The sequence below is a fragment of the Aedes albopictus genome, chromosome 1 (genome assembly GCF_035046485.1).
Source record: "Aedes albopictus strain Foshan chromosome 1, AalbF5, whole genome shotgun sequence".
NCBI lineage: Eukaryota > Metazoa > Arthropoda > Insecta > Diptera > Culicidae > Aedes > Aedes albopictus.
In genome coordinates this window covers 23,768,650-23,788,110 of record NC_085136.1, presented here as the reverse complement: position 1 = coordinate 23,788,110, position 19,461 = coordinate 23,768,650, and the positions used below count along the sequence as shown (strand labels likewise).

Below are 19,461 nucleotides of genomic sequence, written 5' to 3'. Positions count from 1 at the left end.
ACCAACGGTTGTCCCAATGGGTCCCTATTTCAACTGAAGCACTAAGGGGGATCCCAATTCATTTCAGTTTAGACACTACCGGGTGTCCCAATGTGTTTAAATTTCAATTGAAACACTAACGGGTGTCCCACTTACGAGTGTCCCAAAGGGATTATCTGGGTAATTGATCTGGTAGACTCAACTTTCCTAAAAAAAATCAGGATAAGATTCTGTCGGAATTAAGTTTGAATTCTGCAGGAATTGGGAAAAAATTCTGCAGGCGTTTATTAAGAAGTTTGCAAGAATCTGCTGGAATTTGGTTATGGTTTTGTAGAAATTTCATTCTGTGGCAAGTGATGGCATTATTAACTACAACCAAGAGAAAAATTGTCCATTAAAACTTTATTGAACAGAGGCTTTGCGGCACATCCTCATAGTACAAAAATTAGCCTTGTTTGTTCAATGCCTCTCAAAACTCATTCGATTTCACTTGAAACACTAAAGAGTGTTCTTATGAGTTACTCTCACCTGGGACAGATTGCCGTTTGTCCAATGTCAAACCATTAACGGATGTTCCACGAATCTCATGAGCAGAATTGTGAAGAAACTTGACCAGATTTGGGACATCCGTAAGTGCTACAAAAGAAATCGAACAAGTTTTAAGATTCATTAGACTTTCGTTTATAATTTGACATTGGAACAACGGTAATATGTCCGAGATAAAAATAGCCCATTTGGACACTGGAGAGGACTTTTGTTTTCTGAAATCGGGATTCGGTCAAAATTCTCCAGGAATTTGATTGAAATTATGCTGGAATTGGATCAAGATTTTGCCTCAATCTTATCAAGTTCTGAAGACATTTGTTTTTAATTGAGCCGGTATCTGGTTTAGACTCCCCAGAAACTTAGACAAACTTCACTCACAGCATGGCCGAGATTCTGTACGAATGTTAACAAGATTCTGTATGAACGCTTGTTGGAATATACACAAAATACAGCCGGGCTCTGCACTCTACCGCCATTTCTGTCAAAACGCTGAAAGAAACCAACCATATTTGGTTAAATTCTGGGCAACAATCTGTCAGAGTCCAGTCAAGATTATGCATAGAAGTAACTAGGAAAGTGCTGACTAATTAATTCCGGGAGTTTCAATGAGAGTTCCAATGAATACACCGCAGGTGTCTCATAGCATGTCAAATATTTCAAAATCGTTGACGGGTGTCCCAGTTATTTATTTATTTATTTATTATACATGGTAGTTTATCGCCTTCAGAGACGTTGAGTTTGGGCTTTTAGTAGTATGCTAGGATGTCTCGTAGTGTCCCATAAGGCTCGAGTACTGTTTCAACTTCACGGGAGTTCCTCGATTCTTCACAATTTTCTACAAGGATACATAGAGAATTTCCTTCGGAGGTTGCTCCAAGAGATCCTTTCATTTTTTTTCATATTTTTTCAAATAATACCTCAAGTATTATTCTAGTGATTTCTTCTGAAATTCTTCCACGACTTTCTTTAGGCAATTCTCCATGAGATCCTCCAAAAGTGAATCCTGAGAAGTTTTTGATAAGAATTCCGAGAGGATTATGATGAGAATACCAGAAGAGTTCTGATGATTCCTGAGAGGGTTCTGATGAGAATCCTAAGAGGATTCTTATGAGAATCCTGAGAGGGTTTTGATGAGAATCCTGAGAGGATTCTGTTGAGCATTCTTAAAGGATTCTGATGAGAATTCTGTGAGTATTTTGATGAGAATCCTTAGAGGATTCTGATGAGCATTCTAAAAAGGATTCTGATGAGAATCCTGAGAGGATTCTGATGAGAATCCTGAGAGGATTCTGATGAGAATCCTGAGAGGATTCTGATGAGAATCCTGAGAGGATTCTGATGAGAATCCTGAGAGGATTCTGATGAGAATCCTGAGAGGATTCTGATGAGAAACCTGAGAGGATTCTGATGAGAATCCTGAGAGGATTCTAATGAGAATCCTGAGAGGATTCTGATGAGAATCCTGAGAGGATTCTGATGAGAATCCTGAGAGGATTCTGATGAGAATCCTGAGAGGATTCTGATGAGAATCCTGAGAGGATTCTGATGAGAATCCTGAGAGGATTCTGATGAGAATCCTGAGAGGATTCTGATGAGAATCCTGAGAGGATTCTGATGAGAATCCTGAGAGGATTCTGATGAGAATCCTGAGAGGATTCTGGTGAGAATCCTGAGAGGATTCTGATGAGAATCCTGAGAGGATTCTGATGAGAATCCTGAGAGGATTCTGATGAGAATCCTGAGAGGATTCTGATGAGAATCCTGAGAGGATTCTGATGAGAATCCTGAGAGGATTCTGATGAGAATCCTGAGGGGATTCTGATGAGAATCCTGAGAGGATTCTGATGAGAATCCTGAGAGGGTTTTGATGAGAATCCTGAGAGGTTTTTGATGAGAATCCTGAGAGGATTCTGATGAGAATCCTGAGAGGATTCTGATGAGAATCCTGAGAGGATTCTGATGAGCATCCTGAGAGGATTCTGGTGAGAATCCTGAGAGGATTCTGGTGAGAACCCTGAGAGGATTCTGATGAGCATCCTGAGAGGGTTCTGATGAGAATCCTGAGAGGATTCTAATGAGCATCCTGAGATGGTTCTGATGAGCATCCTGAGAGGATTCTGATGAGCATCCTGAGATGGTTCTGATGAGTATCCTGAGATGGTTCTGATGAGCATCCTGAGAGGATTCTGATGAGCATCCTGAGAGGATTCTGATGAGAATCCTGAGAGGATTCTGATGAGAATCCAGAGAGAATTCTGATGAGAACCCAGAGAGAATTCTGATGAGAATCCTGAGAGGATTCTGATGAGAATCCTGAGAGGATTCTGATGAGAATCCTGAGAGGATTCTGATGAGAATCCTGAGAGGATTCTGATGAGAATCCTGAGAGGATTCTGATGAGAATCCTGAGAGGATTCTGATGAGAATCCTGAGAGGATTCTGATGAGAATCCTGAGAGGATTCTGATGAGAATCCTGAGAGGATTCTGGTGAGAATCCTGAGAGGATTCTGATGAGCATTCTAAAAGCTGAGAAGAATCCTGAGAAGATTCTGGTGAGAATCCTGAGAGGATTCTGGTGAGAATCCTGAGAGGATTCTGATGAGCATCCTGAGAGGATTCTGATGAGAATCCTGAGAGGATTCTGATGAGAATCCTGAGAGGATTCTGATGAGAATGCTGAGAGGATTCTGATGAGAATCCTGAGAGGATTCTGATGAGCATCCTGAGAGAATTCTGATGAGAATCCTGAGAGGATTCTGATGAGAATCCTGAGAGGATTCTGATGAGAATCCTGAGAGGATTCTGATGAGAATCCTGAGAGGATTCTGATGAGAATCCTGAGAGGATTCTGATGAGAATCCTGAGAGGATTCTGATGAGAACCCTGAGAGGATTCTGATGAGAATCCTGAGAGGATTCTGGTGAGAATCCTGAGAGGATTCTGATGAGCATTCTAAAAGCTGAGAAGAATCCTGAGAAGATTCTGGTGAGAATCCTGAGAGGATTCTGGTGAGAATCCTGAGAGGATTCTGATGAGCATCCTGAGAGGATTCTGATGAGAATCCTGAGAGGATTCTGATGAGAATCCTGAGGGGATTCTGATGAGAATCCTGAGAGAATTCTGATGAGAATCCTGAGAGGATTCTGATGAGAATTCTGTGAGTATTTTGATGAGAATCCTGCGAGGATTCTGATGAGAATCCTGAGAGGATTCTGGTGAGAATCCTGAGAGGATTCTGATGAGCATCCTGAGATGGTTCTGATGAGAATCCTGAGAGCATTCTGATGAACATCCTGAGATGATTCTGATGAGCATCCTGAGAGGATTCTGATGAGAATCCTGAGAGGATTCTGGTGAGAATCCTGAGAGGATTCTGGTGAGAATCCTGAGAGGATTCTGATGAGAATCCTGAGAGGATTCTGATGAGAATCCTGAGAAGATTCTGATGAGAATCCTGAGAGAATTCTGATGAGAATCCTGCGAGGATTCTGATGAGAATCCTGCGAGGATTCTGATGAGAATCCTGAGAGGATTCTGATGAGAATCTTGAGAGGATTCTGGTGAGAATCCTGAGAGGATTCTGATGAGAATCCTGAGAGGATTCTGATGAGAATCTTGAGAGGATTCTGATGAGAATCCTGAGAGGATTCTGATGAGAATCTTGAGAGGATTCTGATGAGCATCCTGAGAGGATTCTGATGAGCATCCTGAGAGGATTCTGATGATAATCCTGAGCATCCTGAGAGGATTCTGATGAGCATCCTGAGAGGATTCTGATGAGCATCCAGAGAGGATTCTGATGAGCATCCATAGAGGATTCTGATGAGCATCCTGAGAGGATTCTGATGAGCATCCTGAGAGGATTCTGATGATAATCCTGAGCATCCTGAGAGGATTCTGATGAGCATCCTGAGAGGATTCTGATGAGCATCCAGAGAGGATTCTGATGAGCATCCTGAGAGGATTCTGATGAGCATCCTGAGAGGATTCTGATGATTTCTCCAATGATCCATTTAGAATTTTGCCATAATTTCACCAGCCATTTCTCCAAGAATGCCCCCAAAGATTTAAAAGAAATTCCTGCAGTTATAGGATTTTTTCCAAACATAAGTTTAGGATTTTTTTCAATAAGTTTCTTGAAACATTTTGTTTGGAGAATTCTTTATATAATTCATCGAAATCAGAAACTTTGGCATGTAGGAAATCTTTGAAGGAATTTCGAGAGTTTTTTGGTGGCACTTTCTAAGATATTGATGGAAAAAATCTTGAATAAAATCTTTGAGAAATCTTACAGGAATTTAATAAAAAGGAAAAAGGAGGGGATTAAAAAACGGAAAAACGGGGATTAAAAAGAAGGAAATCAGATTTGCTGCCGAAACCCTTGAAATGATTCCAGGTGGAATTCTTTTTTGGGTATTTATGATGAGAAGACTTTCTAGTTTCACAAAAAAAATGGAGAAGACATGGAGAACAATTGGAATATTTTTTTGCAGGAATCTTAAAGGAAATTACTGAATTTCTCGTTAAAAAATAACTTGCGAAGAAAATCCAAGCGATTCTTGAGAAATCTTAAAAAATACATGCTTGAATTTTGAAATGAATTCCGAGGAAAACTTCTGAAGGAATCCTTTAAAAATAGTCGAGGAATCCTTGGAAGGGCAAAAAGCTCCTTCAAGATAACAATAAGAAAATTCGAAAGGAGTGTTTGAAGAAATTGCTGAATTGGGATCCTAGGCAAAATTATTGCATAATTTTGGAAAAAAATCTAGGCCCTAGAATTGAACTTGGTGGAATCTTTGAGGAATGCATTAAACGTAATACATATTAGAATAATTTTACTTCAGAATTCTTGAATTTTATGTTTGTGGATTTAAGTAGACATCGCTGCCCAAAATTCCCGAAGAAATTCTTGAAATTCTTGAAAAAGTTTTAGAAACGATTCTTAGAAAAAGTACTGACAAATTTCTTAAAAAAAGTTTCTTGAAAATTTGCCGATATTTTTAGAGAAATCAAGTGTGAAATTTCCGAACAAAGTTTTGAAAAATTTCCCTAAAGGATTTTTGGATGAAATTAGGTTAATTGTCATGAAGGAATCTTAGAAGATATTCCTGGAATTGAAAATTTCCCAGCAATGCTTGAATCGAATTTAAAAAAAAATATTTCGGAGAAATGTGGTAGAGAAATGCTATGAAAAACTGAAAAAAAAATCCTATGAATGTTTCAGAAGCAACTCCTGGAGAAATGGTTGAACTCGAGAATACTACTGGTGGACAACGCAGCCGATTGGAAGCGAATTCAACACCGACTATTGGAATCGGAAGTTTCACCAATAACGGTTTGAAACATCTTCTTTTCATCGGGTGTCCCATCTTCTTCCAAGTGATTGCTTTAACTATAATATTTTTTCCCTCATCTGTAGAGCCTTTTAACCTTAACTATAATAATACATCGCAAGTCATTGTACCTACCGAACGGTAGTGCATTGGAACAATATTGAACAGAGGATCAGCAGGTAATGCTTAAAATATAATTAAAAGTCTTCTATGTCAAATCATTAATGGGTGTCCCACGTATTTCAAAACTCGTTCGAGTTCACCTGAAGCACTAACGGTTATCCCAATGGATTACTTTTATCTGGGGCAGTCAAAAATCTGCATCATCCACTGATTCCACAAAAATCGTCTTAAAATCTATAATTTTCAGGAACTTGAATAAAATTCGACAGGAATTTGGTTAAAATTTTGCAGGAATTTTATCAAGATTTTGAATGTAGTGAAAAGATGTCCATTTCATCGATTGCTGTGGCTCAGCTGCATATCCTCACATTTGCCCAATGTAAAACCATTAGCGGATGTCCCACTAATCTGAAAACTCATTCGCTTAACCCTTTCTGGACGGTTGGGTCATTTGCACCTCGCTGACGTGTTCTGCAGCGGCGAGGTTGGTGAAAAAAGTTGTCCCGAAGGAGTTAAAGTACTAATGGGTGCATCAATGGGATACTCCCATCTGGGACAGTCGAAAACACTTATCCGGGGAATTCTGCAGAACTCTGGCAAAGTTTATTTTCAGGAATTTTCTGCTGCTATTCATTCAAATTTCTGCAGACTTCTAGTCAAAGTTTTAGTTATCTACAAGACAACATTTTGCAAAAAAAATGTTGCCAAAATATCTAGAACCTCCAAGAAGTTGGTCATGACTTTGTTGAAAATAAGTTTACATTTCTATTGGGTGTCTCATTCTGTGACAAACGATGGCATTACTTACTACAATTTTGCTTTGCAAATCATTGGAGTCAGTTAAAAGTTGATCATTTTAACGGTATTGAAATAAGTCTTGTTTGTCCGATGTCAAATCATGAACGTATGTCCCACGAATCTCAAAACTTGTTCAATTTCCCTTGAAACACTTACAGGTGTCTCACTATCGGGAAGACTGTCAGATTCTGTATGAATATTGTCAAGCAGAAAATTCCAGAAACCCATTTGTGAAGAAACCTAGCCAAATTCACACAGAATCCAACAATCTGCCCTTAATTGGGACACCCGTAAATGCTTCAATAGAAAGCAAACGAGTTTTGAGATTCGTGGGACACTCGGAAATGATTTACTATTGGCCAACGGCAATCCGTTCTAGTTAAAAGTTACTCTTTGGGCAACTCTAGTGAAGACTCAGCTTTCCTGGAAGCTAGATCTACAGTCTAGAGTATGGATTTCGGCCGAAATTCTGTAAGAATCTGGATAAAATTATGTTGGAATTGTATCACGATTTCGCAGAAATCTTGTCAAGAATCTGCAGGAGTTTAATCATGATTCGGTCGCCATCTGGTTTAGACCTTCCAGGACTTAAGTCAAGCTTTTGACGCAGTCTGGTCGGGACTATGCAAGAATGTGGACAACTTTCAGTATATGCACAAGGTGCAGCCGGAGTCTGGTCAAGACTCTACCGTCAATCCTGTCAAACTTTTGAAGGACGTCAACCAAAATCTGGTCAATAATCTACAGGAGTCCAGCCAAGACTCTGGATGGGGGGGGGGGGTACATCTGTGGGAAGCGCTTACCGATTACTTCCGGGAGTTTCTATGGGGGTTCCAATTAGTGCACCACGGGCATCTCACAGCATGGCAAATTATAATATCGTTGTCGAGTGTCCCAGTTTTTCAGGCAAAAAATAGATTACGCATTATTGCAATATACCAACGAGGTGGTTTATCTCTTTCAGAGGCATTGAGTATCACCTGTTAATAATATTCTCGGGTGTCTCACAGTGTCCCATAGGGATCGAGTAGAATTGATTCCTCGGTTTTTTAAATGTTCCTACAGGGATTTCAAAAGGTTTTTTTTTTCAGAGATTACTTCAAGAGTTCCTTCTCGGATGTCTTCAGAATGTCCTTGAACTATTATCCAGAAATTTCTTCTGAAATTCCTCCACAACTTTCTTCAGCGACTGCTCCAGGACTTCCAGGAGTGCAGGAGCTCTGAATAAACTCCAGAACACATCTCCACAATAATTTCTGAGGAAATCCTTTAAAATTATTGAGTATTCTTTGAAAATGTTTCGAAAAACTAATTCTTGTCGAAAATCATGAAGAATTTGGGAAGAACTTTTGGAGAATGTTCTGAAAAGATCCATGGCAAAATTGTTGAAAAATTCTGGACAATTTCTGGGCGCTAGAAAAGTTGGCTTCTAAAAGAAATTATTGAACATTTCATGCAGGAAATATGCAGAAATTAATTAATAAAATTTCTTAGAAATTCTTAAAGTTTTTTTTTGTTCAATTTCTTAAAAAAAAATTTCAGACATCAAAAATCTAGACATTTTAGAATGAAAACATTTAATAATTGGCACAGAAACTCTTGGCTCCGTTAGAAAAATACATCGCAAAATTCGCAAAAGAATATTCATGGCGAAATCGAAGAGATAATTCGAAAATCCTTAAAAAATCTCCAATAAACCTCTGAGAAAAATTCTAGACGAATATCTGTGGAAAATTCCAGCAAATTAAGATTTTTACCACGTTCCTGGATTTTTTTTCCAATAAGTTTCTCAATACATTTTTTTCGTGGAATTCTTTATACATTTATACAGAACCAGAAAAGTTGGCATGTAACAATCTTTGAAGAACTTTTCAAAGTAACTGTGAAGGTTTTTTGGAGGGACTCTCGAAGAAATTTCTAGAGGAAGTCTTGTAGACATTCTTGGAGCAATTTCCAGAGGAATTCAAAAAATGTTGCGCTGTGATATCTAGTCAAATCTGGACAATACTTTGTAGAAATTATTAGGAACCTCCATGAAGTTGGCTATGATTCTGTTGGAAATTGGTTTGCATTTCAATTGGGTGTCTCATTATGTGGTAAGTGATGACATTACTCACTACAATTTCACTTCGTAAATTATTGGATCTAGTTAAGAGTAGTCCATAGACGATATTGAACTGAAACTTAGCTAGAAATCATTAAAACATGAAAACTAGTTTTGTTTGTTCAATGTTGAATTGACGCATGTCCCTCGAATCTCAAAACGCCTTCGTTTTCCTTTGAAGCAATTACGGGTGTCTCACTAATGGGAAGATTGTTTGATTCTGTATGAATTTCGCCAAGCTGAAAGTTCCGGAAACAGATTTGTGAAGAAACATCTAAATTCATACAGAATCCAACACACAACGAGACGAATCTGTCCCAGATCCGAGACGAATCTGTCTCAGATTCGAGACGAATCTGTCCCAGATCCGAGACGAATCTGTTCCAGATTCGAGGCGAATCTGTCCCAGAATCGAGACGAATCTGTCCCAGAATCGAAACGAATCTGTCCCAGATTCGAAACGAATCTGTCCCAGATTCGAAACGAATCTGTCCCAGATTCGAGACGAATCTGTTCCAGATACGAGACGAATCTGTCCCAGATTCGAGACGAATCTGTCCCAGCTTCGAGACGAATCTGTCCCAGCTTCGAGACGAATCTGTCCCAGATTCGAGACGAATCGGTTCCAGATTCGAGTCGAATCTGTCCCAGATTCGAGTCGAATCTGTCCCACATTCGCGACGAATCTGTCCCAGATTCGAGACGAATCTGCCCCAGATTCGAGACGAATCTGTCCCAGATTCGAGACGAATCTGTTCCAGATTCGAGACGAATCTGTTCCAGATTCGAGACGAATCTGTTCCAGATTCGAGACGAATCTGTTCCAGATTCGAGGCGAATCTGTCCCAGAATCGAGGCGAATCTGTCCCAGATTCGAGACGAATCTGTCTCAGATTCGAGACGAATCTGTCCCAGATTCGAGACGAATCTGTCCCAGATTCGAGACGAATCTGTCCCAGATTCGAGACGAATCTGTCCCAGATTCGAGACAAATCTGTCCTAGATTCGAGACGAATCTGTCCCAGATTCGAGACGAATCTGTCCCAGATTCGAGACGAATCTGTCCCAGATTCGAGACGAATCTGTCCCAGATTCGAGACGAATCTGTCCCAGATTCGAGACGAATCTGTCCCAGATTCGAGACGAATCTGTCCCAGATTCGAGACGAATCTGTCCCAGATTCGAGACGAATCTGTCCCAGATTCGAGACGAATCTGTCCCAGATTCGAGACGAATCTGTCCCAGATTCGAGACGAATCTGTCCCAGATTCGAGACGAATCTGTCCCAGATTCGAGACGAATCTGTCCCAGATTCGAGACGAATCTGTCCCAGATTCGAGACGAATCTGACCCAGATTCGAGACGAATCTGACCCAGATTCGAGACGAATCTGACCCAGAATCGAAACGAATCTGTCCCAGATTCGAAACGAATCTGTCCCAGATTCGAAACGAATCTGTCCCAGATTCGAAACGAATCTGTCCCAGATTCGAGACGAATCTGTCCCAGATTCGAGACGAATCTGTCCCAGATACGAGACGAATCTGTCCCAGATTCGAGACGAATCTGTCCCAGCTTCGAGACGAATCTGTCCCAGCTTCGAGACGAATCTGTCCCAGATTCGAGACGAATCGGTTCCAGATTCGAGACGAATCTGTCTCAGATTCGAGACGAATCTGTCTCAGATTCGAGACGAATCTGTCTCAGATTCGAAACGAATCTGTCTCAGATTCGAGACGAATCTGTCTCAGATTCGAGACGAATCTGTCTCAGATTCGAGACGAATCTGTCGCAGATTCGAGACGAATCTGTCGCAGATTCGAGACGAATCTGTCTCAGATTCGAGACGAATCTGTCTCAGATTCGAGACGAATCTGTCTCAGATTCGAGACGAATCTGTCTCAGATTCGAGACGAATCTGTCGCAGATTCGAGACGAATCTGTCCCAGCTTCGAGACGAATCTGTCCCAGATTCGAGACGAATCTGTCCCAGATTCGAGACGAATCTGTCCCAGATTCGAGACGAATCTGTCCCAGATTCGAAACTAATCTGTCACAGATTCGAAACGAATCTGTCACAGATTCGAAACGGAACTGTCACAGATTCGAGACGAATCTGTCCCAGATCCGTGACGAATCTGTCCCAGAATCGAGACGAATCTGTCCCAGATTCGAGACGAATCTGTCCCAGATTTGAGACGAATCTGTTCCAGATTCGAAACGAATCTGTCCCATATTCGAGACGAATCTGTCACAGATTCGAGACGAATCTATCCCAGATTCGAGACGAATCTGTCCCAGATTTGAAACGAATCTGTCCCAGATTAGAACCAGAATCTGTCCCAGATTCAAGACAAGTCTGTCCCAGATTCGAGGCGAATCTGTCCCAGATTCGAGGCGAATCGGTCCCAGATTCGAGGCGAATCGGTCCCAGATTCGAGACGAATTTGTCCCAGATTCGAGACGAATCTGTTTCAGATTCGAGACGAATCTATTTCAGATTCGAGATGAATCTGTCCCAGATTCGAGACGAATCTGTCCCAGATTCGAGATGAATCTGTCCCAGATTCGAGACGAATCTGTCCCAGATTTGAGACGAATCTGTCCTAAATTCGACACGAATCTGTCCCAGATTCCCACGAATCTCAAAACTCCTTCGTTTTCCTTCGAAGCACTTACGGGTGTCTCACTAAAGGGAAAATTGTTAGATTCTGTATGAATTTTGCCAAGCAGAAACTTCCGAAAACAGATTTGTGAAGAAACGTCTAAATTCATACAGAGTCCAACAATCTGTACCTTATTGGGTGGGACACCCGTAAGTGCTTCAATAGAAAGCTTGGGACACTCGATAATGATTTAATTCTAGTCTCTACCGTCAATCCAGTTAGAACTCTGAAGGAAACCAACTCTGCATGAGTCTGGGTAACAACCTTCCAAGGTCCGGTGAAAATTCTGCTGGGCGGCATCTATGGGGAGTGCTTACTGGTGTCTTCAAGAGTTTCAGTGCGAGTCCCAATAAATGCACCATGGGTGTCTCATAGCATGTAAAATTACAAAATCGTTAACGGATGTCCCAGTTATTCAGGCAAAGATACGTAAACGATCGCCGCCCAATTTGAATAAACCGAGGTGGTTTACTGCTTTTAGGGACATTTAGCTTGAGTTGATAATCCTATTCTCGAGTGTCTCACAGTGTCCCATGGTGTTCGAGTATAAGTGTGTTTATCGACGTAAAAGTTGACTGTTCGTTGTATCATACTCTATATCTTTCGTAATCGAGTTCTTTCAGACTCCTCCAGGAGTTCAGTGTTGCACCCATGGGATGTTTTTTTTATTCACATGAAACTATCCATATCCTAGTAACGCTGCATCATGGTGATAATCAACGCGTCGGCAGCCCGCCTCTGCCTGCCCTGTTATGGGTCGCTGTTCTCGTCGCGAAGTGCCACGAAAAAATCATCGCAAAAACGTCGCCGCCGAACCGGTTGGCCCGCCATGGTGGCCAAAGCGTGTTCCGTCAGTGTAGTTGGGAGTTGCCTCGTTCGGCGAAAATGTTCCACGTCCAGTGTTCGCCATCGTCCCGTGTGTAGTGCTCGCGTATATCGGAGGACTTGTAGCTGTCCGATTCCACCACCACCGCCACCTTCGGTGGTGGATCAGAAAACATCGCACCACCCGTCTTCGACTTCGGGGTTAAGTTCCAGTCTGGTCCGAGGACGGACGCTGCGGCATTACGGACGAAGTCTGTCCGCTCCGCTGTTCGCCAACGGGAGTTCCGGACCGTACGCCCCGCAACACCAACGACGGCTTAGCCGTGGTTGGCCGGGACGGCGGAAGGCCATTCGCTATCGGGACCGGTCCTTGCTGCCGTATAAATTCAGGTACAATTTCAGGGGTGAATTATACAGGGATATAATTTCCGCTCGACGCAGAAACGCAGCCAAAACTTACGCCCGGAACTCGCTCAGCTACGTTGTACGTAATCGGAATTTATGGAGTCGTAAATTTTTCAGCCGTAAATTTAAGCCTTGTATGGAGGGGGAAGGTATTTCAAGCACCTCTAGAATACACAATTTGCTTCGTGGCTTCGACTTGTTTCTAAATGCCAAAATTCATCATTATGTAAATTCAACTTGATGTAAATTTAAAAAAAATCAATAATTTTAAAGATTAAAATTGTTAAAATTTTGAAAAATTCAAAAGTTGCCTAAATTTTCTAAACTTTCTAAATTTTCAAAATTTTCAAAATTTTCAAAATTTTTAAAATTTTCAAAATTTTCAAAATTTTCTAACTTTTCTAACTTTTCTAAATTTTCAAAATTTTCAAAATTTTCAAAATTTTCAAAATTTTCAAAATTTTCAAAATTTTCAAAATTTTCAAAATTTTCTAAATTTTCTAAATTTTCTAAATTTTCTAAATTTTCTAAATTTTCTAAATTTTCTAAATTTTCTAAATTTTCTAAATTTTCTAAATTTTCTAAATTTTCTAAATTTTCTAAATTTTCTAAATTTTCTAAATTTTCTAAATTTTCTAAATTTTCTAAATTTTCTAAATTTTCTAAATTTTCTAAATTTTCTAAATTTTCTAAATTTTCTAAATTTTCTAAATTTTCTAAATTTTCTAAATTTTCTAAATTTTCTAAATTTTCTAAATTTTCTAAATTTTCTAAATTTTCTAAATTTTCTAAATTTTCTAAATTTTCTAAATTTTCTAAATTTTCTAAATTTTCTAAATTTTCTAAATTTTCTAAATTTTCTAAATTTTCTAAATTTTCTAAATTTTCTAAATTTTCTAAATTTTCTAAATTTTCTAAATTTTCTAAATTTTCTAAATTTTCTAAATTTTCTAAATTTTCTAAATTTTCTAAATTTTCTAAATTTTCTAAATTTTCTAAATTTTCTAAATTTTCTAAATTTTTTAAATTTTCTAAATTTTCTAAATTTTCTAAATTTTCTAAATTTTCTAAATTTTCTAAATTTTCTAAATTTTCTAAATTTTCTAAATTTTCTAAATTTTCTAAATTTTCTAAATTTTCTAAATTTTCTAAATTTTCTAAATTTTCTAAATTTTCTAAATTTTCTAAATTTTCTAAATTTTCTAAATTTTCTAAATTTTCTAAATTTTCTAAATTTTCTAAATTTTCTAAATTTTCTAAATTTTCTAAATTTTCTAAATTTTCTAAATTTTCTAAATTTTCTAAATTTTCTAAATTTTCTAAATTTTCTAAATTTTCTAAATTTTCTAAATTTTCTAAATTTTCTAAATTTTCTAAATTTTCTAAATTTTCTTAATTTTCTAAATTTTCTAAATTTTCTAAATTTTCTAAATTTTCTAAATTTTCTAAATTTTTTAAATTTTCTAAATTTTCTAAATTTTCTAAATTTTCTAAATTTTCTAAATTTTCTAAATTTTCTAAATTTTCTAAATTTTCTAAATTTTCTAAATTTTCTAAATTTTCTAAATTTTCTAAATTTTCTAAATTTTCTAAATTTTCTAAATTTTCTAAATTTTCTAAACTTTCTAAATTTTCTTAATTCTATTAATTTTATTAATTTTACTAGTTTTATAAATTTGTTAAATATTATAATTTGTTTTGGCATTTTTGACATGGCATGGTCCACATTTTCCTGTTCGGAAAATCTTTTACCCCCGAAATGGCGCTTACATTTCCTGCCTGGCCTTTCACCGGGGACTAATAAGTTCCCATTATGAGCGAGCTCATTTGCAGAAAAGCCCCGTTCGCCGGGTCGTCGTTCCGTTTTTGTGATGTCTGATTTTATGAATACCATTTCTCTTGATGCTGGTTGATGGTTGATGTTTTTGTTTTTTTTTACGTTTTTTTTTCTTTCTAGGAAACCCAGTGCCGATACCCACGGGAGACAGATCCGCTGTACGCCCGATTGGAGCGAGAATGCCGTGTCCGGGGACCATCTGTGGGTGCCGACGTCGGTGTCCGGTGACTGCTGCTACGTCGGGGACAACGACTGCTCGGTAAGTGGATGTGGAGAGGTAAATTGAAGGTTATTTTTTCGGATAAGTAGTTTGGATTTGGTGATCAGTGTTGTCTTCGAGAGTGTTAGTATTTCTTTCCAGTTGATTACGTTTTAACTTAATCTGTGGTTGAAGTTTATCTTTAGAGTTTATTTAACTCTTTAACCAAATCACATCTACATAGACTGTTATTCTTGATCGAACCTCAAATAACTCCAAATTTCCAACAATTTGCTTCAAATCGGGCCGCTTTCCACCAGCAAACCGTTAAATTCTGTTCACAGTTGGAAAACGAACCGTGTCCCGTTTCCAAATTAACTTCGCGTGAACTTCAACCGAATAACCATAGCAAAGAGTAACGTCACACTCCGTCAAATTCCGTGCTCCATGTTTCCTTTTAAATGTAAACCCTCGTTTTCCTGTCAGGCTCGAATAATTCCTTGGGAAAGCTATTTTCCGCCATCTCACAGTCAGTAGTCGGATATTGGATATTTCGGCGATTCACCTACACCCTTGACATATTACACGCGACCTTCCGCTTTGCAATCCACTCTTGCTGCCGCCCCAGAAGAAACGACCCGATTAGCCCAGAACTTGAAGGTGTCTTTATGTGGGCCAGGCATGTCCAACGTTTTGAGATGCGGGCCAAACATTTAAATTGAGTAATCGGTAAACTAGCTTAGAAGACTGCTCCTTCCTCAGTCAAGAAAGAAAATTAATTTGTCGAAGGAACGTTTCTCTAAAAAAAATGGAGTAGTTCCCATAAGATTGTTTAGACTCGGAATTCCTGTCAGTATTCTTAAAGATTCCTTGGAATCGTAACCGAGATGAAACTGCCTACGGTAGAAAGGCTAGTTCAGAAAAGGTTTTGGTAATTTATGTTTTTGCCAGTTTTCGTAGGACTGGATTCTTTTGTTGCTCAGTTTAACTTTTGGAACTGTACAATTGTTATTTCAGATTTTTCAAAGATTCCGGATGCTTTTGAGCTTTCTATTTTTCTTTTATTTTCTGTTCTTTAATATTCCAATTTTTTTTGTATAGTTTTTGCAATTGCCGTTTCTTTTATTTTGACTTCACACTAATAATAACATATTCCTGGAGGATTTTAGATGCTTATGGGCTGCTACATAAGTTAGCCTATTTATTTGTTACTACTTTTTTGTTGAAAAATATATGTTTTTTTTAATTTTTTAAAATTTTTATTTCTTTTAAATTTTGTTTGGTTTTAATCAGGATTGCCGTTGTTGAAATGTTAACTCATATTTTCATTTTCCTGGAAAATTCCAGATGCTCTTTAGTTTACTCTTAAAATTTCCATTTGTTTTTCATTTTACTTACATAGATTTTGTTTTTTTTTTTCTAAATTTAAGTTTTTTCTAAACTGTTGTAATTTTTAAGTTTTAATTTATGTTAATTTAACTTTGCTTCGTATCTACCAAGAATGTCGTTGCTCAAATGATTATTGAATTCCTCATTTTCATATTCTTGGTGGATTCAGATGCTCATTAGATTTTTTTATTTTCCATTTCTCTCTTTTTTTAAATTTAATTTTCTTCAATTAAATTTTCAAGTTTCTATCAAAACTACCGTAAACAAATTACATTTATGTACATTTTTATTTAAATTTTTTTCAATTTAATTTCGTTAAGTTTTTATCGGGATTGCCGTTGTTAAAATATGTTCACATTCCTCGAGGATTAAGGTACTCCTGATCTAGTTTCAAAAATCACTTTTTTTGTTTCTATTATTTTAAAACTTTTAATTTTTTTTAATTTTTTTTTCTTTTTATTTTTTTAATTTTTTTTTATTTAAACTTTTGAGTTTTAATCAGAATTACCGTTGTTATAATGTTGACTGCATGCTGATAGTGTATGGACGAATCCAGATGTTCCTGAGCTTGTCCCTATAAATATTATTTTTATTTTCTATTATTTTAAATATTCTTTTTTCGTTTTTTTATTTTTTTTTTATTTTACGGATTGCCATTGTTAACATGTTAATTAAATGCCAATTTTTTCCTGGGAGATTCCAGATGCTCCTGAGGTTGCTACAAAAATATACCTTTCATTTTTTTAAAATGATTTTTCAATTGTTTGTTCAAATTGATATTTTTTAATTTTTTTGACCACGATTTCCTGGATCTAGGAGCTACTACTACCATGTTGAACTATTGATGTTTTTGCTTAGACTTGGTGTTTTAACCCATTAACGCCCAAGGTATCTCACAATAATTATTCAAATTTCCAATAAAATAAACCATGATAACTACTCAAGAAGAATAAGAAAATGACTATCATGACATTATGTTTTTTTTTTCATTTTTATTAATGTGTATTTTAACTTGAATGCTAATTCTACACTCATGATGACATTATGGGATAAAAGCCTATTCATCACTGTTTCTTTATTTTTCTTTTACTCTCTTACTCTAAAAAGCTGTAACTTACACTGGAAGAAGTTTCCCTGTAGTAAACCCGGAATAAATCCTTGATAGTCACAAAAGAAATTTTGTAAAGAATCCCTGATGGGATCCTTTAGGAAAGCAAGGAAGGAATCTCGTGTGAAAGTTTGACAGGACGCTCTGAAAGAACAATTGACGAGATTCCGTAAGGAATTATAGGAAAAATGCTTTGAAGAATGTAAAAAAAAACGGGATGAATCTTTGAAGGGACTCCAGCAAGAATCCTGGAACGAATATCTAAAAAAATCCTCCAAGATTCCCTAAAGGTATTTTTGACAGAATACAAAGTGGACTCCCTGAAGCAATCTTTGTAGGAACCCCTAGAGGAGTCCTTCATGAAATCCTGGAAGTGATCTTTGAAGGAATTTCAGCAGTTATCCCTAAAGGAATGCTGACTTAAAGGTTCGAAAGAATTCTTTCAAGTCTTTCAAAATCAATCATGGTAGAAATCCCTTAAGGGATTCTTGGATGCATTTCTGGTGTAATAATGAGAGCTGATATTCGCTGGAAGCTTGGCAAGAATCCATGAAATAATCACAGAAGAAATCCCGAGAGGAGTCTTTCAAGGAATACCAACAGGAATCATGGATGTACACCTGAAAGAATTCCACTAGGATCTTTGAAAGAATCTTTGAAAGAATGCCAGTGTAAAGTGATGTAAAGTGATCTCAGCAGGTATTCCTGAAGGAACGCCGGTTAGAATTTCTGAATGAATCCTTTAAGGATTTTCTAATGCAATCTCGGTAGAAACCCGTGAAGTTATTCCTGAAGGTATCTCGTAGAAAATACCTGATATAATTCTAAGAGGAATCATGGCAGAAAGCCCGACTTGAAGTTGAGCAGGAATGCCTGAATTCATAGAAGAGGGATTCCACGGAGGCACGCAAGTCGATCCTGAGCGACCATTTCAAAAATATCTGAAACTTTGCACAGTTTTTCAATTTCATCTAAAACGTCATTTTTCGTTATCAAATCTTCATATAGAGTCACGTCTAACTTTTCAAAAGGGTGTATGTGAAAATGGTTGAAAAATATTCAAAAAGCTGCACAGCAAAAACGGTTCGTTCGATTGTTATGATTTTTTCAGCAAAGTTAGATAACTTAATGGGGATTGCTAAGAAAATATACACTGCCGTGCGTTGAGCAGCCCTGATTTCGACCCATTTTGGCGGTTCCCACAAACATGTTGCGAGTCATCATCCAGTAGGTACTCTTCTACAGCTAGGCCTCAAGGCCCAAGCAGAGACAGGAACCGGAACACATATCGATAAATTATTCAAATCAAAAACTCGTTCCGCCAAAAATCACAGAATCATGAAGGTGCAATCAAACCGTGTTGCGTTGTAATGACGGTTGTTAGTGGCCTGGCTGAGAGCTGACTCGTAAAAAACGCCCAGGGTGTTTTTTCTTGAGAGTGTAAACCCGAGTAAAAAAAACTGTGAAATGGTATCAATATTGATAAAGAAAAGCGCATTTTCTTCGAATTTGCATGAACTTGAACAAACTCTTTCTGTTTTTCGGTTTGAAAAATTTGAAAACCAAGTATCTTGTTGCAAATTCTGTGACAATGTGATAATTTCGCTTCGGATTTGCTGGTTTTATTTCTACTCGGGAAAATACTCCCCAATGCACGTGGAGCGAGAGGACGAGACACATCTGGTGTTGACATTCCCTCTTCCTGGTACGATACGATGTTTTGCAGGACTAACCTACGGTCGGTGACGCGACGTACGCACGTAATACGGCCGCCCATCATCGCAAGAGGAAACAAGTGGGATGCAAATTTGTGCGTTACTTCATGCGTTCCCTGTATCCGGAACGGCGAGTGGAGACGTCATGGTAGACGGTCGTCACCATCGTTGACGTCGATGTCAAGATTCGGAGGAGTGTGAACGACATATTCATGCACAGTACGTGTTGCTTCGTCATCAATGCTACTTCCATTTATATGGATTTCCAGAGGAAATTCATTCGAACTTCCAGAGGAAATTCATTCGAGTTTCCAGAGGAAATTCATTTGAATTTCCAGAGGAAATTCATTCGAATTTCCAGAGGAAATTCATTCGAATTTCCAGAGGAAATTCATTCGAATTTCCAGAGGAAATTCATTCGAATTTCCAAAGG

General features: G+C 37.9%; 1 protein-coding gene across 6 annotated transcripts in view; it reads left to right on the top strand.

Annotated features, from left to right (window-relative positions):
• The window catches only part of LOC109424776 (eye-specific diacylglycerol kinase), a 596,032-nt gene that overhangs the window by 427,457 nt on the left and 149,114 nt on the right, over window positions 1-19,461 (top strand). For 4 of the 6 annotated variants that reach the window (XM_062844213.1, XM_062844212.1, XM_062844211.1 and 1 more), the window contains one exon: window positions 14,738-14,876. In XM_062844213.1, the coding sequence (XP_062700197.1) occupies window positions 14,738-14,876 (139 nt within the window). Of the gene's footprint in view, window positions 1-12,244; window positions 12,766-14,737; window positions 14,877-19,461 lie in introns of all 6 variants that reach the window. The other 2 variants (XM_062844214.1, XM_029855229.2) reach the window with 1 other exon arrangement.